Genomic DNA, 25039 nt, shown 5'->3' with positions numbered 1-25039 from the left:
TGATAGGTGATTTGCCCTTACAGAACCCATGCTGCGAGCTTGCAATTATGGGGGAAATAGAGAATGTTAGGTGGTGGGTAACAATAGCCTCAAATAACTTTGGGATAGCGGATAACTTTGCTATGCCCCGGTAGTTTTCTATTGAAGACCTGCTTCCATTTTTATGAAGCGGAATAAGAAAAGATTCCTTCCATATTGTTGGGAAAACGCCATAAATTAAAGAGAAATTAAATAAATCTGTTAGCGGCTCATAGATGTTTGCAGCACATTTTTTAAGAAAGTGTGTCGGGATCCTGTCGGGGCCGTATGAATATGATACTTTTAAAGTTTTTAAATAAGATAATACATCTTCTGAAGATATAAATGGAGCTCTGATTGAATAACATGAATCAATATGGTATGGGTATTCATTAGGTGAAACGTTGGTCTCAATAGAGTAATTTGATTTGAAAAATTCCGCAAAGAAGTCGGCGATCTCTTGATCATCGCTGGAAATATTATCTTGGAATTTCATGGATGATGGAAACCCTTTCACCCTGCGTTTAGAGTTTACGAATCCGTAAAATGCCTTCGGGTTGCAAGTTATATTTCTTTTCATTTTACAAAGATAAGCTTTGTAACACTTTTTTCAATTGAAAATACTTGCTGCGTAGAATCGAGTACTGTAAATAATGGTTATGTAAACCCGTCTTTTTGAACAACTTGAAAGATCGAGACTTTATTCTTTAAAATTTTCAGCTCTTTAGTGAACCATACTTGGCTTGTATCGGAATGTACACAAATCCGCTTAGGTACGTATTTTTCAAAAAGACAGTAAATGGTATTGTAAAAGTGAGAAACGCTTTGCTCCACATCAGCATTAAATATTGGCCACACTATTCGAGATAGATCACGATTTAATTTTTTAAAATTGGCCTTCGCAAAGTCGAATCGATAACTGGAGTTGTATCGTTTATTTCCGCTGTTACAAGCATAATTAACAACTTCGTAAACTATTTTGAGGGAAGGGTGGTAAGCATCTTCAGGTTCAATAATGGGTTCGCATCGACTAATGGAATATTTAGAATCATCATCCACAAAGGCTAAATCTAACACTCTTCCGAATTTATTCGATTGGATGTTGATTTGTTGAAGGCACAGCTCAGACATTCCGTCTAGAAATTCATTGTTGGAAGACTTTGACGAAACTGGTACGATTTTAAAGTCAGAGATGCACCATGATATGTGTGGCATATTGAAGTCACCCAAGACAATAATGGAATCGGAAGGCTTTAGCATCGAATTAACAGTTCTTAGCAAGGAAATGTGATGCATATAAACGGACAGTTCAGAAGATGGCGGGATATAACAGATGGCCAAATAAATGTGGAAATTTGCTAGTTGTGTGCGTATGCACAAGAACTCAGTTGTATCGGTGGCGGTTACGCAAATCTCTTCAGATGGTATTGAAGAGTGTACAGCAAGCAGAACTCCACCTCCAACCCTGTTCAGGCGGTCATTTCGATATATCTGGTAGTCATTACAGAGGATCTCTGAGTTAAAAACGTGAGGTTTCAGCCAGGTTTCGGTTAAAGCAATTATATCGTAGCTTGAGTTAAATGACTTTAAAAACAGTTCTGTTAACTTGGTGTTTAAGCCTCTAACATTTTGGTAAAGTATATCTAAAGCAGTTTTTTCATTCAGTTTTTTGACTCAGTGTTATTAACAGGGATCTTTGCTAAGTTTGGAACACTTTTATTCCGCCTATATTCAAATTCCCGCACAAGTGCCCCAGATGGCCAAAAATCGTTACTCAAGATAGTGTCAAAATGGTCAATAGGTACATCTAATCTAAAGGAAGATACGTTTCTTTCATAACTAAAATTAAATTTCCGAATTGTTACGTCATGGGTTTTCCTTTTTGAGAAGATATACGATTTCAGATCCTCCTCAGTAGTATCCCTCTCGAATCTTGACACGAATATCGATTTTTTAGGAGGGACTACAACCAACTTCCTAGTTCCAGGCTCAGTTGCCTGAGAACGGTTTGCAGGTTCAATATTTTTTCTAGCTGCTAGTTTTGTTGGAGGTGCCTTTGATGTTGAAGGCTCTACTGTAAGAGGACTTGGAGATGCTAAGTTTATTAATTCTATCGTGCTGGGTGTAGGAACGATTGGGTTCTGGATGTTTTGAACGGGGTGTAGGGTCAGTAAGCCACCCGAGACATCAGTTCGTTTTCGTTTGCTGTCACGACTGTCGCTGTTAGCATTAGCAGCTGAATCGGTAATACATTTGAAAGTTCTAAACAAGTTTTCATAATACTTGAATTTATCCCCTAATGTAGAAAGTTCCTTACCGATTTCGGAGAATGCGTTTCGGGTATGTTTGAAAGCTTAAAAAGATCCACTTCCGTGGATCTGCATTTCAGGCACGACCAACGCACACCCTTGTTATCGTTGATCGCATCACACACCCTTGCTGTCAAACTAGCGCACTTCATATGAGCAAGCTCATCACAAAGCCAGCACGACACGAAACGCTCGGTATCACCTTTCAATTGGCAGTTAACAAAATTGCAAGACATTGTAAGTTAAAATAAAATTGATTAAACAGACGGAGGCAGTCAAAGTAGTTTGGAGATCACAGTAAGAAAATCACTGTTTGAGCAGTTTGAAGATCACTGTATGAGCAGTTTAAGATCGCTATTAACTGACGCTTAACAACACACAATGCAAACAGCTGTGGCAGTGAAAAGAAAATGAAGTAAATGTGCACGAGCAAATAACAATTGAAAACTGAAAATAAATAAATGCCAATCAAATGCAACAACAAATATGCAAAGTGACTCGGCAAATATGTATGTATGTATGGATGTACACACTTTATCAATTATTTTTAAGATACAATTTATTTTAGTAAAGAAAAGCAGAACTTTAAATTGCTGAATGCAGTACACAACGTGTTTACACTTATTTTTAGCACAATAATTATTTAAACAAACAAATTTATTGATCCAAGATAAAATAAGGCACAGTAGAAATCAAAACACAACTTCACAGCTTGACGTTCGCACTTTTTATGTATGTTCCAACTTTCAAGACTTTAGCTTCACAGGGAGCTACTCAAAAACAGATTGCAAGATTGCGCACTTTTGTACTGAAATTTGCGGTCAACCTGTAAACGGAACTTATAAAAGGGAAAAAACAAATTTAAATTGACTACATTACCAAATCGTGACTCTCTTTATACATATTAACAGTGCTTCCGCTGTCCACTATTATATCAATTTTATCATCGGTATTTAATGCTCATATTGCTTTACACAATTGTTTTGTTATTGATATTAGAGAAAAATTGCAAAGTTTACAAACATTATATCGGACAGCCAGGCGGCCCTACGTTCCTTACAATCCTACACAGTTACATCTAAACTAGCGAATGACTGCACTGAAATCCTTAATGACCAGGGAGCCAAAAACAAGGTTTTGTTAGGGTGGGTTCCCGGACATCAGGGACATGAAGGTAATGAACATGCAGATTAGCTAGCAAAGCAGGGCGCTATAGCAGCATTATATGGTCCACAACCCTTCTGTGAACTCACAAAAGCACACACCAGGGAAACCATAAGTAACTGGGAAACAAAACAATTCAGACGTCACTGGATTGACTGCCCAGGGCAATGACAGGCCAAACTGTTTATACTTCCGGCAACGAAAGTAACAGCCAAACTGATTAATCTAAGTATTTCTCCCTGCTACGACATCTCACTGGGTACTATACGGGACACTGTGGGTCTACGATATCACCTAAGTACCCCAGCGGGTTAGGGGGTTAGAATATACCCGCGGTAGGTATGCCTGTCGTAAGAGGCGACTAAAATACCAAATGGATTCAAGGGGTTGTGTAGCGCAACCCTCTCAAGGGTTGCCAGCGCAATATATAGCTTTTCCAACCCAATTGCAAACCTCGCTTATCCGTGGCGAATCCTACTTCATTAATAACGGAGGCTTTGGCGACCCCGAACTCCTCATGAATCTAGGGGTGGAAGGGCGGGATGGCCTAGAAGGTCGCATGGGTCATAACAAATCTTTCCCGAGATGGTCGGGCTTGGTAACGGAACGTGTCGGATCTGCATCCGGCGAAGGACCATCAACATCGATAACACTCCCCAAGGCCTTCGGGGAGTGTCCTTATCGCTACAACAACAACAACATATCACCTAAGTAAGTTAAATCTATCCGATACTCAAATTTGTTGTTTCTGGGAGCTGGAGGATGAAATACTGGTACACATTCTCTGCGAATGCGTCGCTCTGGCAAGGCAGAGACTCTCCCATCTAGGTGGTGTGACTCTTAATCCCTATGCGATATGGAGTAAAAATCCTGGAGAGGTACTTAGATACAGCAAAAGCCTCCACATACAAATTTAGGCTGAAAAGTCATGCGCAATAGATCTGCACAAAGGTCGCAGTGCTTCCAGGCCTAATAATAATAATCTCTTTATACATATATCAACATTTTAAAAAAAATTTTAAATTTTTCCAGCTTTGTTTTTAGTTTTTAGATTTACTCAAATTATATCAGAGCTGTAAAACTGTGCAATCATCTGAAACTTTAAATCATTGATTTAAAAATCTGTTTCTTCATTCATTCATTCATTCCTTGTTAAGGAATTAGGCTTAAAAGTTAACCAAGTCTTCGTTCAGTAGTGGAAGAAAAGACTGCACTCCTGAACTCATTCGAAGAAAGAATGAAGTAATTGAATGAAACACAAAAATGTTTTCAAATGAATGCAGCCTTTGCTCATGGTGGAATCACCAGGTGAAGGAAAAAAGGAAAGACAGAAGATGTACGCTATCTGATACGGTAGGGATGTATTTTCGACGGTCAGAAGAGGATAACGTTTTTACCCGCTTTCAAAAAATAGAAAAATAATAATAATAATGGAATATAAAGGACCAGTACGAGTTTACATTACTTTTAGGATCGAATAAAAAATGCATATGAGTTTTTAAGCGGGGATTACCCTTATTGCTTTAAATGTATGAAAACATTTATTTGAAGCAATTTTTAATTTATTTAATAATTTGGGAAAAAATTAAACAACGCGACAACAGGACGGACAAGGCGACAGCTATTTCGATTATACCTTGTAAATCTCTTCAAAGCCTTATTAAAAAAATTCAATTTGGCCACTTAAACTGTGATGAGCAGTAAAATTCAATGGATGCGGCCAAAGTAAAGTGACTTCAATTTCAACTGCAGTTGGAACTTTCATTGAAAACCCGGACATAAAAGAAAGATGTGTTATTCATATATAGTACGTATGTACTTCAATTATTTTTTGAACTTTTCTGCCTTTTGCGGAACTTAAATGGGGTTCGGATTCGATGAAAAGTTTTACAGTCATACTTGGAAGGGATCGTTATACACTTTGCTTTGTTGATTTGTGGTTGAGGGTCATTTAACATATGCCCTACTAACATATAATAACAAAGTTAATCAGAATATCCCCCAAAAACTCTTGACAGTCGAATTCGTGATGTATTTACAATGTTACCAAGTTATTATTTACCAAAATATGTCAGGGCATAGACTAGCCTAGCGGCAGTCGGCATAGAACCAAAAGATGTTGATCCGAAGAGAGCTGGATTCATATTGTGATGAATATTAGCAACACTAAGGGATACTATCATCTCTAAGCCGATACTGAGCAGTGACTTGTATGCACATAACCAAATTAATCATTATGTTTACACATATGTCCATACAAGCAGCGGAGAGCAACGCACAATCGCATGCATATATCTGAGATACTCCCAAAAGTAGGCAATTATTTGTGCAAGTATCACTCACATATACACACGCATATGAGAAGCTATACACGTGCATCTGTAGTTATAATTTTATAGCTGGTAACGAAGTAAATTCTGGAAACGCCTAGAAGTATGGAACGAGGAAATCGAAGAGTATAAAAGAGCGCAATCTGAGCAATCATAATCAGTTTGACTGAGGCACGCTATCTGTCGTGTAGTAGAAGTGAAGTACTTTAATAAAGGCCCTTTTGCATTATTGAATAGTGGAGTTACTTATTCAACAGTTTAGTAATTCCAACGTTATTAGAAGGTTGCAAATAAGCGGAATTGCACTAAAATCGTTACAATATATTCTAAATTACAATTCTTTAGTGCAACATTCCTCTCATCTTAGTGGTCTGATTTTTAGGGCAAAACAGCCACAGTGAGTTAAAATTTTTTGTATATTTAGAATGTCATTATTTTAGCGAAGTATTTTCATAAATAAGGTGTAACACGAAAATTTTGGTGTTCTTGTAGAAATGAGAAGAGCAGTCTTCGAAAGTCTTCATAAGCACTGTACAGGGAAAGATCCTTGGTTGAATATGACGTGAATGCAAATAATTTGTTTTAACAAAGACCTGTTTCATTTTTTTGGGAACAAATTAAACATATATAATGGAAATATCAAAAATATTTAACACAGCCTTACTTATGGAAGTCAACACCAAAGATACCCAAGTGAAAAATTTTCAGATAGCCGAATGACAGAACAAAGAAGAATTTAGAGCGAGACAATTGACGGCTTACTCCACCTGGTTATTCCACTATGCCTTTGCTGAGTGTGCACACACTTTTCTAGTACCAATCAATTATGAAAAATGTACATGCACAAAACCCGCTCAAATATCACACGGCTGCATTTAATTAAAGCCATTCTAAAATATCAATACCAATTTAATTATTGGCCGTTTTGACCAGTTTTTTCGTTATTTAAATGGTAATAAAGTACAAGGAAGTTAACTGGAAAAATATTTTTATTGAAATTTTTCGAAAAATTTAATAATAAAAAAAGCAAATAACAAATATTTCAACATCCTTGTTCCGAAAATTGTCATCGTTCTAAATAAGTGTTGCCAATGTACCATTTATGCTTGCATGGAAAAGTACTAACCTACATTTGTACGTCTTCAATTGGTGATTAAACAATTGAAGAAAAGGCAATTCATTATAAAAGCTCTTAGTACAAGTTCCTTCATGCATTCTTCTTAGCGGTATATGACCGAATACTGTATCTATACTGGTTTGTAGATTTTGCAAATTGTAATAGCAATATACTATTTTTCTCTATTTTCTAAAAAAAATATTCTTCTAAATACTGTAACGAATTTTGGGAAATTCTGATTGTTTTGCACCTTCTTCTATCGTTCGAATCGCTGAACTGTCGAATAAATCTCCTTTATTTACAACTTTACTGTAGTCGCGTACCTCACTAATAGCGTGTTAAAATCAAACTGACTGATTATGGCTTGCACCGCGCTGCTTTTCTACTCTCAGTGAGCCTCGTTCACCTATTTCTCTTAAGGTCTAGACTTTTCATGAACATGCCTTCTGGAACATTTGTATCTAATGCTTGGTTATTTAGCTTTGTCTGTAGTTTATGTTTTTCTTCTAGCTATATGCGTGTGTATGTGTGAGTAACTATCTACTTCTGCTCTTAGCTGATGACTACATATGTGTATGTGTTATTCCACCAGGATCTAGTTCATTAAAAACAAACTAGCTAATTTGTATTTCGATAGGGGTTTTAGACTTTCGGCCGTTTTTTCTTTATTGTTTCTGACAAATAAAAATTCAGTTTTTAGTTTGAAAATTTTGTGCATAAAAACACAACCAAAATCAACCTTTTAGTGGAAAAGTGAACCATCAGAAACTGAAATAACTTTCCCGTGTTATTGGCGTTGTTTATATTTATCTTTAAAAACTGGGCAATTCCCGACCTAGAGGTCCAACGCCTTTTTGTGGATATTACTGGGGATATCAGTTAAGCTCCTAGAAGGGGTAGCCTCATCAATCAAGTGTCTGTTGGGATGCCCAGATTTCTGGGTATTCAACAGAAACTGTTTGTCCAGTATTTCATTTCTCCCCCTAATTGAGAGTACTCTCGCCTCATTGTGTTCTGGGGACATAAGACATTCGGTAGCGGTTCTGAGGGCAGTATTTTGGCGGGCCTGCATTTTCTTCCAATGAGTAACCTTTAGGCTTGGCGACCATATCGGAGACGGGCAGCATGCAATCGGCAGGCCAATTGCTTTGTAAGTAGTAATCGTTTCTTACCCAAGTGCTGCCGGCAAGAGATTTGAGGATTTTATTACGGCTCTGGATTTTAGGAACAATTGCGGTTGTATGCTCTCCGAAATGTAGATCCTGATCAATGCCATCGACGTGGATGTTCAATATGGTTGACATTTGGCGCGTTCATGTTCTAAATAAGGTCTCCGATGATTTGGTCGGTGATAATGTCAGGTTTGGCGCGGCGAAGAAACTGGAGAGATCAGGAAGATAGCTGTTTATTTTATTACAAAGCTCATCGATGTGTGGGCCTGGGTCTGTGGCCATTATTATGCAGTCATCGGCGTAGGAAACGATAGTGACTCCTTCTGGTGGTGAAGGTAGCGGTACCCCTTGTTTAATTCTTCTTTGTTTGGATATTATTTTCCTGAACTTCACCGACGCTTGCCGACCAGACAGATAATTTTCGGTCCACCCTTTGGGACTTGTGGTAGGGAGGACCCTTCCAGGTCTTGCAGTAACGTGCCGTGGTTGACCGTGTCAAAAGCTTTTGACAGGTATAACGCAACGAGTACTGTCCTATGGTGAGGGTTTTGATTTACTCCGCAATTTATGTGTATGTTAATGGCGTTTAGCGCGGTGGTAGTGCTATGTAATTTTGGAAAGCCATGCTGATGATTGGCAAGACGCAAATTTGCACTGAAATGGGGGAGCAGAATGGTTTCAAGTGTCTTGGCTACTTATTGGGGTCGCCGGGGTCGTGCTGTCTTATAAGGTCACGGCCTCCGCCGGAAAATGTGGCCGGATATCCGGGGGTCATCCGGCGGGAATAAAACGAGCCGAAGCGGATTCAGTGACCTTGCGGAAAGCACGCTCCCCTTGACGGGCATCAGTCGGGATAGGGAGGGCAGTAAAGCGATTGTCAGTATACATAAATTATGTAGATCATCCCACTTTCCTGATGAAATCTTTGGCGGTTTAGGAATAGGTCTAATGACAGCTGCTATGTTTAATTTTGTTGAGTTTTTTTGTCATAATGAAGCATAATAATTTAATCTGTGAGTTAAGCTGGCTCGAGGTCAGGTGTAATAAAACACAAGAAGTTCTTGTATAACCGATATATTTCGATTACCTTCGGTAATCGTCCTCAGGGTAACTATTAACAATAAAAAACAACATGAAAATTATAATCAAACAATATATCACAAATAACAATAATTTTTCTAATTGCATACATTTATTTCACTTTTCACTGTCTGACGTGGAGTTTATACTGTTTATTTTTTGTCAACAAGTGTCTGTACGACTGTGCAGTATTATCAATATCTGTTTTGTAGTTAATTCGTATGTTTGAAGGTGTGTTAACGATATGTAACATTTCTAATGTGTACCTCTTCTTCCATTTCTCTTCTTTCTCAATAACTGAAGCGTCGTCGAAGTTCGGACTGTGATAACTGCTGGAACAGTGGGCCATGAGAGCTGTTTTATGGTTGTTAGTAGAATAACATTGTTTGTAATCAGATTTGTGTTGTGACAGTCGAGTTTTTAATTTTGCTTTGGTTGTGCCCACATAAATCTTATTGCACGATTCTTTATCATTACCTTTGCAAGGAATTTTATATACAACATCGCTTTTTTCGGTGTTTGGTATTTTTGATTTTGTTTTATTGAAAATATGTTTTAGAGTGTTTATTGGTTTATGGGCAATTTTTGTTTCTTCGCTATTATAGCAATCTGATTTGGCAAGTCGCTCTGATAAACCAGGTACGTAAATAACAGATTTAAATGTTTTTGGGGTTTTTGGTATAATATCTCGGTTTGTTGATCCCGTTCTTCTTATTAAACTTTTTACAATATTCTCTGGAAAATCATTATCTCTTAATAGTAATTTAATTCTTCTATAGTTTCTTTGTGGTAAGTGTCGTCCGATATTTGTAGCATTCGTCTTATACAGCCCGTTGCTGTATTGATAATCATCGTCTTTGGGTGTTTGGAGTTAAAGTTGATGATGCGTCCTGATGATATTGATTTCTTATACCACTTCAATTTAATTTTATTGCCTTCTCTTATTACAAGTGAGTCCGGGTAGGGTAATTTTCCATCTTCTTCGAATTCCGTAGTAAATTTTATATGTCGATCAAAGGAGTTTAATACGTCAAGTGTGTTTTGTACCTCGGTTTCTTTTACTATCGCAAAAATGTCATCAACATATTTTGCTACAGATCTTGGCTTTTGTATTCGTTTTTCAATGCTATTTTCGAACAACTTTTCCATTAATATGTCTGCTATGATAGGTGAGGTCGGTGATCCCATTGGTAATCCTTGGAGTTGAGTATATATCTTGTCATTAAATTTAAAATATCTATTTTCCTCAATGCAGAACTTTACTATTTCCATAAACATTTTTCTAGGTATTTTAGTGTACTCTTCTATTATTGTCCATTTTTCTCTTATTACGTCAAGTGCAAGTTGTGTGGGTATGCTAGGGAACAGTGATACAACATCGAAAGAAATAAGTTTTTCATCGTCACAAATAAATGTATTGTTTATCTTTTCTTTAAAATCAATAGTATTTTTTACGTTGTAGTTCGAATTTAATGTTAATTTCTTTAAAATGTTTGAAATATATGTACAAAGGCCGTAGGATGGCGATGTTATAGTTGAACATATGGGCCTGAGAGGTGTACCTTCTTTATGAATTTTAGGTAGCCCGTAAATCCTCGGTGGTAATGCCGTTGTTGTGATCATCTTGTTCCTCTCAGGCTTTGAAATAAGTCCCATTTTAAACAATCCGTCAACTAAAAGATTATTTTTAGTTTGAAGTCTAGACGTAGGATCTTGCCTTTGTACTCTGTACATGGTCAAGTTATTAAGTATATCGTTCATTTTATTGTTGTAATCGTCAATTTCCATTGCTACTGTTTTATTGCCTTTGTCAGATGTTAGAATTCTAATATTGTCATTTTGCCTAAGAAATTTACGTGTTTGTTCCACTGTGTCCACTATTGCACGATCTATTGCACTTGGTTTGCTTTTTGCTCTATATTCTTTTATTAATAGGGAAAACTTTGTGCGAGCTTCTTCTTGCTGCTCTTTGGTTTTGTGTGTTTGTATGAGCTCTTCCCCATCCGCGATATATTTAAATATAGGAAAACTCTTGTTTTCAATTGGTAGCGCGAATTTTGGACCCTTAGCTAAGAGCGATTTTATGTCCGATGGGAAATCAACTTAACATAATAATTTAATAAAAAAAACTATAATCCACTAAAATTTACAAATGTATAAAATAAAATTAAGTAAAATAAAATAATATGTTTTTAACTAGCGAGACAGACTCATTTGCTTTACACAATTCCTTTTATTATTTTTTTTTCCTAACATCAACAACTAAAACAAAATGAAATAAAGTAAAATAAAATTTTAAAAAATAAAGGAAAAAGAGAGAAGGGAAAGGACGGAAAGAAAACGGAAGGAGGAAAAATTGAGAAAGAAAAGAGAGGAAAAGAAAATAGAGAGAAGAGAGGAGAAGGAGAAGGAAAAAGAAAAGGAAACGAAACGAAGGAAAATTAAGAAAGAAAAGAAAATAGAGAGAAAAGACGGGAAGTGAAAAGAAAAAAAGAAAAGAAAAGAAAGGAAAGGAAACGTTACGCAGTTTTACAAGGCGTCGTGTTCAAAACATGATTGGAAATAAATGATACGTCCTAAAACTAATGTTTTCTTTGCTCTGCAAAAATTTTTATCAACAATATTTTTTTAAGAAAATAATTTCAATTCAAATAACAAAAAGCTCAATTTAAGAAGATCAATCTGACTTATAAACTATATTAAAGTTTGTATAAACCACACAACTTATTTGTATAAACAAAGCGATTTTTCATCAGTCACTGCTGTACTTCATATTTTTAGCAATTCACAATATAGCTGTCGAAACGGTTTGAAAAACTGTGTTTTTGCTGAGAGAGGGTTTGGATATGAGCCGAAGATGTTCTTTAAGGCTCTTTTGCAGAACGGCAAGTTAAGTTCTAAGTGGCCTAAAAATACTAAAAAGTTTTAAGACCGTGTTTAAATTTGAACATACTCGACTTTTTAGTAGCCGAATTTCAATTTAGTTACAAAATTCAAATTCTCACTTCCTTTTAATATCAAAAAATAAACTCGTTTGTTTGATTGTCTTCATTACCTGTTGTTTTTTTTTTTCAGATACAAAAACATACGTGACAAGAACGAACAATACCAATACCCGTGCGATGTTTGTGGCAAACATTTTATAACAAAAGTGGTCTTAAAAAGACATAAACGAATTCATAGCGGCGAAAAGCCCCATAAATGTGATTTTTGTGAAAAGCGGTAAGTTATCATAAAAATCCTCGTCTTAATATATTTCACCAAATTTTTTCTAACCATATTTTCTGCCTCTATTAAATAGATTTTTGCGCTCTGAGACCCTAACCCGGCATATACGTACTCATACCGGTGAAAAACCATATAAATGCAAATACTGCGAACGGTGTTTTATGATAAAACACCATCTGAATACGCATTTACGTGTACATCTGGGTGATAATATACATAGATGTAAGTTTTGTCCTTTAGCTTTTCGTTTTGCTTCGGAATTACGGTTACACTCAACTACGCATAAAGACGAAGATCCAGAGACGCGTGAGCGAAATATCAAAGCCTTAATGGAAATAGAAGCTAAATTAAACCAGCAAGTGTTGAAAATGAAAGTATTAACATAGAGTAAATTGTAGGGCACTGTTATCGAAATTGCAACGCCGCATACCTTTCTTAAATCAGAAAACTTTTAAGTATAGAGACTAACAAAAAAAAAAAAAAACAATCGGCAAAAAAATCTATCGATTTTCTCGATGGTCTCTACCGACTTCATCGGTAATTATTAGGTGTCCGATTAGACATTTGTCGGACACGGCCGGATCGACCACTATAGCATATATTAGAGGTTTACGCCGATCACTATATCGGCGACGCCGGCGTAGGCACTATTATATACCGGCGGCGGCGGCGTGGGCGGCGCGCCGGTGTATGCCAGTGTTCTTGCTTTAAGAAGCTTTTTTCTATTTAAAAAATATTATTTAGGAAAGGTTTTGTTTGTATGTATTTAAGGGAATCAACGTTTTGGCGACTTCGGAAAGATCCGAGGTGTTTGCCCCATAGTCTCGCGGATCGTTCAAAAAATTTCAAGAGCAGCTCCTTACGGAGGGACTGTCCTTCATTCACTTACTCCAGGGAGGCTTCGAACCTAACCTCGGTCTTGGCGAGTGGTACTTAAAATGGTCACACTTTTGTCTGTATGTCTCTTACAAAGCGTAGTTTCACCGAAGGAGATGTTCTGGTCTAACTTCTAATGCTTGTTATCGACACAATTTCTTTAAATTATTTGTGACCCCTTGCTGGTCACGCACAAAGGCGACTTACGGTTGCTATTAATGGTCTTTTAATACTCATGGCACAGTTTTAACGATGAGCACCAACGCTGGCCTATTGTTAATCGCGCCGAAGGGGGCATATAGTTTTTTCGGTTGTTTTAAGAGATATATTCCCGAAATGCGAGTAGTAGCAATCCTGTCCACTACCAGTCGCTCACGCCTCCTGGCCCTCATACAACATGCCAGCACAGAAGCTATAGGACTGCGACTTTGAAGTCATACCTTCGTGAACATCACTAGAAGCTCTATGTATAGCTCCGAAGACTCTCTAACTGATTTTTTTGTCGCGCTATATACTGCCGAGCACTACCAGAGAAACACCTTGAAACGTTCTGCCAAGGATGCCGCCCTCGAAATCATAAGCAGTCCAAGTGGATATTATTGTGAACTCATGGGTGAAAATAGTATAATCCTACATAATTTAAATTTTACAAGGACCCTGGATACCTTTTTTTTAAATGTAGACCAAAATTTGCAGACGTTTGTGTTCGAAACATTGATTTCAATAGTCTTCGCTAAACCAAAACGATATTTTAGAATGAAAATCGACTGATTTTAAGATGTTAAGGTTATACGCTCAGTTCAAACAGTTCAAAACTTTTGCTTCACCACTTTTAGTGTTCTTGCGAAGAACAAAGCCTCACCTGGTAAATATATGTGCCTACGTATTCACATATGTAACAGGAGCCGAAAAGTGTAGGTGATATTTAAACTTGGTGGATAGGCTATAATCACTGTGATTCACTCCAAGGGACTAGTTTTGGATAGGGCCGCCAACTTTAGGAAATGTCAACCTACTAATAGATTTTGCATAACTAATTTCGCTTATTATTTACGCCAATCGGAATATAAAATTTTTGAAAAAATCAGCATTTTTTCGGGTAACTTGCTTTCTTAACAACTTAAGGACAATTTGAAAACAAGTTCGACTTGGGTCATTTTCTTTGAATTCATTGTTCCTTCTTAATTTTTTTTTTAAATTATGCAAAGTGAGCATTTAAATTTTTTATATATGTAATTTTTCTTTTAGTGTTTTGAATTCTTATAACTGGCAGTGATGCGCATCCGTTGATACACTTTTCGACCATATCCGTCCAATTTTCGACATGAAAAATAAATGGCCTAGACAGTCTTAAATGAGTAGCAAATATAGTACCGCGCCGGACGCCGCCGCGCCGATATTTTTGACATTCATATCTTCCTCAATTTATCATATTGAAGCTTCAAACTTCACCACATGCTTTCGTATATTGCACATGTTCTTTTGAATTGTATAGATCGGTCGTATATATAGCATATATCCCCCACAACCGATTGTTCAGATAAGAAGCTTTTCGTAATTACTGCCCCATTTTAGATTAGATATATTAGATTAGATTCATATTTATTACTAAGATGACAACATATTTTTTGACTTCACAATAAATTTAAAATATCACAAAGTCATTTTCATTTCGCAGACGTGTATGATATATATGTATATGTATTAGACTGGTTCGATTTATTAACCGATATCGTGCCATCGATTTTTCGATATGATTTGGGCTCAGGAAAAAAAGTTCCACTACGCTTACCCAAAAAAAATAATTTTCTAGCCTAAGAAATTTCATTTTTTTTACTTTTTTTCGACTTTGATTTTTAAGGTTTTTTTCATGACATGACATGAATATTTTCATATAATTTTAAAATTTTCAAAAATGTCAGCTAAAAAATTTTTTTTCAAAAAACTGTTATCGACAATGCTTTTAGCGGACATTTTTGGGTCGGACAGGGTATACATGAAAATTTTAAAATCAAATGAAAATTTTTTAATAGGTCATGAAAAAAACCTTAAAAATCAAAGTCGGAAAAAAGTAAAAAAAAAAATGAAATTTCTTAGGCTAGAAAATTATTTTTTTGGGTAAGCGTATTGGAACTTTTTTTCCCGAGCCCAAATCATATCGAAAAATCGATGGCGCAATATTGGTTAACTTTCGTCCAAACAAATCGATCCACCCTAATATGTATATATATATCAAGTAATAAAAAAGTATTAAAAAGTAGTTTTGGCTCGAATAAAATATATGCATAGCCGTTTAAAATTCAAAATATTATTCTCTCATTTGATAAAATCAGGTAACGAGTTAAATATGTTAAGGCCCTTATATAATACGGTGTTTTGGGCTGCAGTAGTCCGCTGTAATCCTAGTCGAAAGTCATTCGCATTCCGGCCGTATATTTGTGTGTATCTCTAACATACTAAATGCAATTTGTTAAATACCTGGGCGCCATGTTGTGTTTAATTTTAAAAATCATTATTAGTGTATTGAGCATCAGTTTTTGCTCAATATTTAGCCATTTCAATGTTTCAAGCATGAGACTTATTGTTGCATTTTCTTATGGATCTCATGCATTTGTTTTGTAATTTCTGGATTCTTCCTGTTGTTGTTGTTGTTGTAGCGATTAGGTTACTCCCCGAAGGCTTTGGGGAGTGTTATCGATGTGATGGTCCTTTGTCGGATACAGATCCGATACGCTCCGGTAACACAGCACCATGAAGGTGCTGGCCCGACCATCTCGGGAACGATTTATATGGCCACATTGAACCTTCAGGCCATCCCTCCCTCCCCACCCCCAAGTTCCATGAGGAGCTTGGGGTCGCCAGAGTCTCGTCTGTTAGTGAAACGGGATTCGCCGCTCGAAGGTGAGGTTGACAATTGGGTTGGAGAAGCTATATATTGCGCTACACAACCCCTTGAATCCCCTGGATTCTTCCTATTTGTGATTGGTTACAAGATGTGTACAGAATTGTATTTATGATTGTATTGCAGATTTTTATTGCTGTTACAGTGTCTAATTTATTTCGTATCCTTCTAAAGAAATAATTTTTTTGCAGCTTTTTTACACAAAAAATCCATGTGATTGTTAAATTTGAGCTCATTGTCTATCTATTATTACACCTAAGTATTTCATATTGGTTACTTCTTCAATAATAGTATTATTTATCATTCAATTTATTTCGCTATTTGTATTCATCAGCATAACTTTTGTTTTCTGTTCATTCAATTTGAGCCTATTCATTTTAAGTCATTTCATAAATTCATCTATATCACATTCTAACTTTTGTTTACATTCTTCCACTGTTTCTGCTTATGTATATACGAATGTATCGTCGGCATACATTACCACTTTGGATTTTGATATCACTTTTTCTATATCATTTATGTAAATTATAAACAGAATCGATCCTTGTGGAACCCCTGTATTCACATATGAAAAACTTGATTTTGTTGATTTTATTTTTGTTTGTTGTCTACGATTTGTAAGGTAGTCTTTAAACCAAAGTAGCTCTTTTCCTCTTATACCATACATATACAGCTTTTTTCCAATTGCTGTCCATTGTTTCAAATGCTCTTTTAAAATCAAGAAATATTATTGTTTTTCGCGGACGATTCTTCCACTCACTTACAACGAAATTTATTGAACTTTCGCATGAATGATTTTTACGAAATCCGGACTGGTTTAGAGACAGTATATTATTAGTTTCAAGGTACGTTTGTAGTTGATTTTTCACAACGCTTTCCATAATTTTTTCAAATATCTTAAGAGTATTTATTGGACGAAACTCTTCAAATTTTTTTGTTTTAGCGATTTTTTCAACCGGCACTACTAATGGAGACCTTCCATTCATTTGGGAAATGCTCCGCTCATTAATTAATGATTTATTAACTTTGTTAAGAAAGGCCCAAGCACATTCCAGTTCTACAAAATAATCTTTGGGCTCACATTATTCCAATCTTTTTTATTTTTAAGTCGTTTACAAATTGCATTTATCTCGGAAATTTGTATTTATTATTAAACGGTTTTATTTAGGTTGACTTGAGGAGCTACACGGCTGCACGGCCGTTGTGAACGAATTTTGTAATTGAAATTTAAGTAACTTCCCGATAAGCTACAAGCTTGAAACTTGGAATATAGTTCAGAACCCAACGACAATGCAATAATAAGAAAAAAATCGCCGGATCGAAACATTCACAAAAATCGTATTTGATTTCCGATTTGGCTCATATTTGGAATACATAATACATACAAGAATAGAAAGCGACCTATGAAAAAAATCTCCGCTAGGTGGCGCACGGATCGAGATATTTACAAAAATCGTATTTGTAGTCCGGTTTGGCTCATATTTGAAACACATAGTACGTATAAGAATAGAAAGCGACCTATGAAAAAAATCCGCCGCTAGGTGGCGCAAGGATCGAGTTATTCACAAAAATCTTATTTGTGGTCCGATTTTGCTCATATTTGGAACACATAATACATACAAGAATAGAAAGCGTCCTATGAAAAAATCGGTGCTAGGTGGCGCGGGGATCGAGATATTCACAAAAATCGTATTTGTGGTCCGATTTGGCTCATATTTGGAACACAAGATATATACAAGAATAGAAAGCGACCTATGAAAAAATCGCCGCTAGGTGGCACAAAGAACGAGATATTCAAAAAAGTCGTATTTGTGGTCCGATTTGGTCCATATTTGGAACACGTAATATATACATGAATAGAAAGCAACCTATCATGTCAGATTTGGCTCATATTTGGAACAAATATTACATACAGTCCGGTAGATGTGACATCAAAATATTTTGGAGTTGGAGGAGGGACAGGCATACGTGGCGCAGAGTCGAGTAAAGTCTTTGGAAGGATTATGTATTGAGGACTTAGATTGTAACAAATTGTCAGGAAAGAGTCCTTGTAATAATGAGTCACTAAATGAACTAAATAGAATGAGAAATAATAGGCAATTAAATAAAGACTAAAAACTTGAAAATAAAATAATTAAAAAAAAAAATTTAGTTAAACAGTTTTACTGAAAACAATACTTACATGAAGTAATAATAATACTGTTACGAATATTAGCAAAACTAAGGGGTGCTGCTATCTCTAAGCCGATGCTAAACAGTGATATCATGCACATCCATAGATCAATCATTATGTATCTACATAAACGAAACAATAATTGCGTCTACACATATGTACCATGTACGTATACGACCAGCGGAGAATCAGTGCACAAACACATGCATATATCTGAGATACTCCTAAAAGTATGCAATGAGAGAAGCTATAAAATCGTGCAATTGTATTTACAGCTGAGAAGTTTGAGAGCTGATGGCAACTAGTAGATTCTGGAAATGGAAGCGCCTAGAAGATGCGAACGTTGAAATCAGAGAGTATAAAAGGCAGCAAATGTAGAGGCGCTGAAATTCAGTTTGATTTGAGCTATCAAGCAGTTATTGATTAAGCACGCGATCTGTCGGGCAATAGTAGAGTTTCATTTGAGCTATCAATCAGTTTGGTTATTAAGCAAGCTATTCGTTGCAAAGTATAAGTGTTATTGTGAAGTACTTTAATAAGGGCCATTTTTCCATTATTCAATATTGGAGTTATTTATTCAACAGTTTAGTGATTCGAACCTTAGTAGAAGATTGCAAATAAGGGGAATTGCAGTAAAATCGTTACAATTGGTGTCAGAAGAGGAGTTGTTGAATAAATTGCAAAGTTGCAGAGCACAACGAGGACATGGCGAAGTTAAGTGAATTAAGGATCCAGCAACTGAAAAAGGAAGCCCGTGGCAATAAACTCGAACTTCAGGCAAGACTACGAGAGGCAATGGAAGCAGAAGGAATTAACGTGGAAGAATATGACTTTCATCTCGATGGCGACGAAACAACAACAAAAATTGAAGAGAAAAACGAAACATCGCAGACAGTTACCAGCACAGACTTGTACATGATTTTGGCTGCAATATCTGCACAAACATCGACAGTAACATCAATGTCGTCGCAAATGTCAGAAATGTCGTCAGAAATAACATCGAAGATTGAAGCACAAGAAACGCGTATGTCAGAAATGTCGACACAGATTACATCCAAGATGGAAAGTCAGCTGGAAGAACAAAACGTATATGTCATCACAGATGGAATCCCAAGAGACACGTATAACATCAAAGATTGAAGCACAATCGTCAGAAATAACATCGAAGATTGAAGCACAAGAAACGCGTATGTCAGAAATGTCGACACAGATTACATCTAAGATGGAAAGTCCACTTGAAGAACAGAAAACGTATATGTCATCACAGATGGAATCCCAAGAGACACGTATAACATCAAAGATTGAAGCACAAGAAACGCGTATTTCGGAAATGTCGGCACAAATTTCAGCACAGATATCATCTCAGATCTCCACACAACTAGAAGAGCAGGAAGTTCGTATATCATCTAAACTGGAAGCGCATATGGAAGAAAAACTAACCCAGTTTCATGAAGGCTTCAGTGGTCGACAGGATAAAATCGAGGCCGAGGTGGATGCTTTGAGAGGACGTATCGAGCAGTTACAACTAAATCGTCCAGCAGTTTCAGCGAGTAATCCAAAGGTAAAAACACCATTCTTTGACGGTTCTGTTCCTTTCCAGGTCTTTAAGCTACAATTTGAGACGACCCCAACAGTGAACAACTGGAATGCTGAAGATAAAGTTGCTGCACTCTTCGTAGCATTGAAAGGACCAGCTGCCGAAATCTTACAGACTATTCCAGAGTACGAACGGAACAGCTATGAAGCATTGATGGCCGCTGTCGAGAGACGTTATGGAAGCGAGCATAGAAAACAGATATTCCCAATTGAGTTGCAAAACCGTCACCAAAGAGCGAATGAGACTTTGCAGGAGTTTGCCTCGGATGTTGAAAGGTTGGCACATTTGGCAAATGCGGACGCACCCGTGGAGTATACCGAGAGGGTAAAAATCCAGAGTTTTATGAATGGCATACGGGACGTAGAAACGAAGCGAGCGACATATGCAAACCCAAAACCCACATTCGCAGAAACGGTATCCCATGCACTGACTCAAGAAACAGCATTGCCTCTGTGTTAGCCAGTTTTCAAAGCACGCCGTGTGGAGGTAGAAAGGCCAGAGTGGGTAGACGCAATATTGGAGGCGCTGAAAGGATCGCAAAAGCGGAGTGAAAAATTATCAAATGTTTCAAATGCGGAAAGCCCGGTCACATTGCACGTCATTGCGATCTTGGTCCTGGTAGTTCCGACTTCGGTGGCCGTAAACGCAAAGCTGGAGGAGATGAGCAAGAGCGTGCCAGATGGAAAAATCGAGAGCTAGCTCCAGATATTGAATGTCCTGTGATACCTGTGTCGCAAATTGGAAGGAAATCAAGCAGTCTTACTGTCAGAGGGAATGTGGATGGCAAGGAGCGTGTACTGACTGTAGATACGGGCGCATCTCATGCCTTGATTCGATCTGATTTAGTCAACAGGAGAGTAAAACCGTTACCTGGAGCAAGGTTGCGTACGGTCACAGGCGAGTATAACCAAGTCCAGGGAGAAGTGATATGTGAACTCTTAATTGGAAAGGTCACGGTTCTACACAAATTCGTTGTGGCGAAGATCGTTGAAGAAGTCATATTGGAAGAGAAGGGTGATGCGTTATAAGAACCAGGATATACCACTTAACTTCAAGTTGGAGAAAGGGTTCAGTAGTAATCGAGTAATGGTGGAGAAGACTCGACAAAGGCCACGAAAGTCAAAAGAAAAGGTTGATGGATCGAATGGGCCAAATAAAGCGAATTTAAAAGTACCTGCGAGAAAAAGACCGGCATCGACACACCCTAATGGACGCACTAAAATGACTGAAAGAATTTTTCAGAAAGAATGCAAGGGTGGTTTCAAGCCAGCGCACACTACTGTTGTGAAACTTTCAGACGATAATGATGATGCAAAGTCAATCCATCAAGTGCAAGCTCTGCGAAGAAGTTCATTGGCCAAACAACAGAGTGCGAGGGAACGATCAAGACTAATGAGTAGTAAGATGAAACGCAGGTACAATGAGAACAAAAATTCGGAAGGTTTCTTGGAGTACTGTTAAACAACCCTCACCGGCGGAAAGATGTTCCAGCCAAATTTCGGTGCAGTTGGGAAGGCCCGTACAAAGTTGTGAAGAAGATCAGTGATACCATCTACCGCATACAAACCACTGGGAAACCACGGATTAGAAGAGTGGTACATTTGGAGATGCTAGCGGCGTTTAGATCGGGAGATTTGTCTGATCAGGACGATCAGACTTAGGTGGAGGGCAGTGTTACGAATATTACATAAACGAAACAATAATTGCGTCTACACATATGTACGTATACGAGCAGCGGAGAATCAATGCACAAACACATGCATATATCTAAGATACTCCTGAAAGTATGCAATGAGAGAAGCTATAAAATCGTGCAATTGTAGTTACAGCTGAGAAATTTGAGAGCTGATGGCAACTAGTAGATTCTGGAAATGGAAGCGCCTAGAATATGCGAACGTTGAAATCAGAGAGTATAAAAGGCAGCAAATGTAGAGGCGCTGAAATTCAGTTTGATTTGAGCTATCAAGCAGTTATTGATTAAGCACGCAATCTGTCGGGCAATAGTAGAGTTTCATTTGAACTATCAATCAGTTTGGTTATTAAGCAAGCTATTCGTTGCAAGGTATAAGTGTTATTGTGAAGTACTTTAATAAAGGCCATTTTTCCATTATTCAATATTGGAGTTATTTATTCAACAGTTTAGCGATACGACGGATAGAAAATAATTACGTAGGTCCTAGGTACTAGTCATCACACTCCCCATCAACCTAGGGCGTTTATCAGACAATTAAATAAAAGCGTTCAACGCGTAAAATTTCTATTGATAGTCATAAGTAGGACCAACTGAACCTTAATCAGGTTATGCTACGCCTCACATTTTTAGAAATGCGCCCAACGCTTTAATTTAATTGTCTGATCAACGCCCTAGATTGATGAGGAGTGTGATGACTAGTACCTAGGACCTACTTAATTATTTTCTAGCTTTTATTATTATTATTACTTCATGTAAGTATTGTTTCAGTAAAACCGTTTAACTTAAATTTTTTTTTTAATTTTATTTAAAATGAAAAGTTTCATGACGATGATCAATATTGTTAATATATATTTCTTTTTCAATTGAATGATCTATTAGTTCTATGCTTTCAATGAAGTATTTATTGATCTTATCAGCTATTTCATTTTCATCACTTATTTCTTCGTTTTTATAAATTATAGAGCCTATTTCGTTTACATCTTTGCTAAGTATTAAATTTTTTTAGTATTATCCACATTTCTCTTTGATTTGTTGGGCTATTGATTTTTAGCTTAAAGTACTTATTTATTTGACTTTACTATCTCTTGTTTGTAAGTTTTACATGTACTTTTATAAATGTGCCATGAATTGCTCTCGTCCATTACTCTTGCAGCTTGGTATGCTCTAATTTTATTTAGTTTTAGCTTCCTTAACGTTGTGCTAAACCATTTGTTGCGACGAGCCATTTATAATCGTTTACTTCTCGTATTAGCTACCACCAAATCTTGTATGAACTTTTCTAGAATAACAGTGTTTTGATTTACATCATATACGTTACTGTGTTTTAGGTTATTATTTATAACAATTCTATTAAATTCACGCTGGTTGTAGTGGAATTGCTCAATTACTTCGTTCTTAGATTTTATTACACTTTCGCGACTAGGTTTTTCTATAACTATTGACTCATGATCTTATATTTCTAGAGAATTTTGCAGTGTTACATTTAGATTGTGTATATTCGTTAAAACATAATCGATCAAGGTTTTAGAGTTTCTTGTTATTCTAGTACTCTCGTTCATTTTCTGCATTAGACCGTTATCATTTTTTATTTTTTCTAATTCCCGCTTGTACAAACCGTATTTTGGCCAGTCAATGTTAAAAGTCGCCTGCTACTATAATATATTTACTTATTTACGTTATTGTTTCCAGTTTATCTTGAAATGTATTGCAAAATTCACGTTCCGAGCTATTTGGCGATCTATAAAGCCCCATAATGTACAGCTCATTGTTATCAACGATGCATTTTATTGTTAATGTCCATATTTTCAAATCACTGACTAGATAGTCTACAATATTTGCTTTAATTTCTTTACGCGTGTATATAATCATGCCTTCTGTTCTTCGAGAGCTTGATACACACTGAAAACTATTGAAATTTCGTAGTTTTATTTTACTAAGTTCTATGTCTTCAGTTACATGAGTTTCCGATAGAATTATCGTATTAATAATCTTCTATAATGTGCTCTAACTCCGCTTTGTTATTTATAAGTCCTTGTATATTTACATAAAAAAGTATTATTGACTTTGATTGCTAGTAACCATTTTTTCTCCTTTTAGCTTCCAGTTTATTCACATATGGTGGATAGCATTTACTAGATGTAACATGATTAATGTCCACATCGATATTTAGTCTTTCTTTCGCACGTATGCAGTTAATACTTTTATTTGTTGATTCTCGGTTGCAATCCCTTGAACTATGTTTTCTAAACATTTCACACAAATTTCTTCATCGTTGTGCGTCTTTGTGGTTGAATCCTCCACATTTATAACACTGTTGTACCTCAAGGCCATCAAAACTACATTTTTTCCAACCTATATTTACTTTTTCGGAGGCAATAGTCTTTTGAAACGTTTCCGGATCTGCTTCGATTATTGAATTGTAGTATGTTACATTGAGCTTTTTTGTCTCGCACTGTTTTAAAATGTTCCGATTTCTATCCGCAATGTAAGTATTTTGTATTTGTTTGTATTTTTTTTTTTTTTTTTTAACATTTCTATTATTTTTCATCTGAATTTTTAAAGTTCATCCTCGATATCAAAAGGTTATGAGACATTTGTATGGTGAACCCCCAGGGGGGTTCCAGGGGGTGTGCCACTGGCATCGGTGGGTCGGGCCTCCAAAGTTAGTGGGGGTCGGTCATACATTTGGACTCGATTGGAGCACTCTAAATGGGTCAAAGTGGAATTTTTCAAAATTTGCCCCTACCCAAAAGTTCGACCCAAATTCGGGGACATCAGAATTCGTTTTAGAGGTATGTTTCCTTCGGCAAAGTTTCTTATTTTGATCCCTAGAATATGATTTTCACAGAGCAATGGGCGATTTTTTTCCTCCCCACAAATCGACCCGGCCTAATATATATATATGTAACGCAGTCGTCACACATAAATCTTAAGAATTTATTTTGGTTTAGCACAGTTGATGCATGTTCATCTAGGCCACAACACTTCGTTTCTAGGTGAAAAATCTTCCCACAAACACCATCGCACCGTATTCCAGTTTCTCTGTTAATTGCTAATTTGCACTTATCACACGACATTTTTATCTTTGAGCTTTCGTGTTTATTTGAATTAAAAAACAATTCATTGCTTGCCCGCATGTATTATAGTGTCCAAGTAAAATTAAAATATTGTTTTACTACTGGACATAAACCATTAAATTTAATTTATTTACAAATATCACATGGAGGTAATTAGATACACGTCCGAACTGGTTGAATTCAACTAACAGCTAGAGGCTTCTAATTTCAGCGAATGCTTACGTATAGAGCATTCATTGTTCTCTGGAAAAATTTTATGGATCGGTGGTATATATCTCATACAACCGATTGTTCAGATAAGAA

General features: G+C 36.6%; 1 protein-coding gene across 1 annotated transcript in view; it reads left to right on the top strand.

The window, feature by feature from the left end:
* The window catches only part of LOC137248424 (zinc finger protein 208-like), a 230426-nt gene extending 215468 nt beyond the window's left edge, over positions 1 to 14958 (top strand). Inside the window, exons 21-22 of the mRNA XM_067779362.1 lie at positions 12266 to 12412; positions 12492 to 14958. Coding sequence (XP_067635463.1) covers positions 12266 to 12412; positions 12492 to 12804 — 460 coding nt within the window. The 3' untranslated portion in view covers positions 12805 to 14958. The remainder of the gene's footprint in view (positions 1 to 12265; positions 12413 to 12491) is intronic.
* The last annotated feature ends 10081 nt before the right edge of the window (positions 14959 to 25039 follow it).

The sequence above is a fragment of the Eurosta solidaginis genome, chromosome 4, assembly GCF_040869045.1.
Source record: "Eurosta solidaginis isolate ZX-2024a chromosome 4, ASM4086904v1, whole genome shotgun sequence".
Classification (NCBI taxonomy): domain Eukaryota; kingdom Metazoa; phylum Arthropoda; class Insecta; order Diptera; family Tephritidae; genus Eurosta; species Eurosta solidaginis.
Note: the sequence above shows the minus strand (reverse complement) of the source record. Positions and strands in the feature narration are given on the sequence as shown.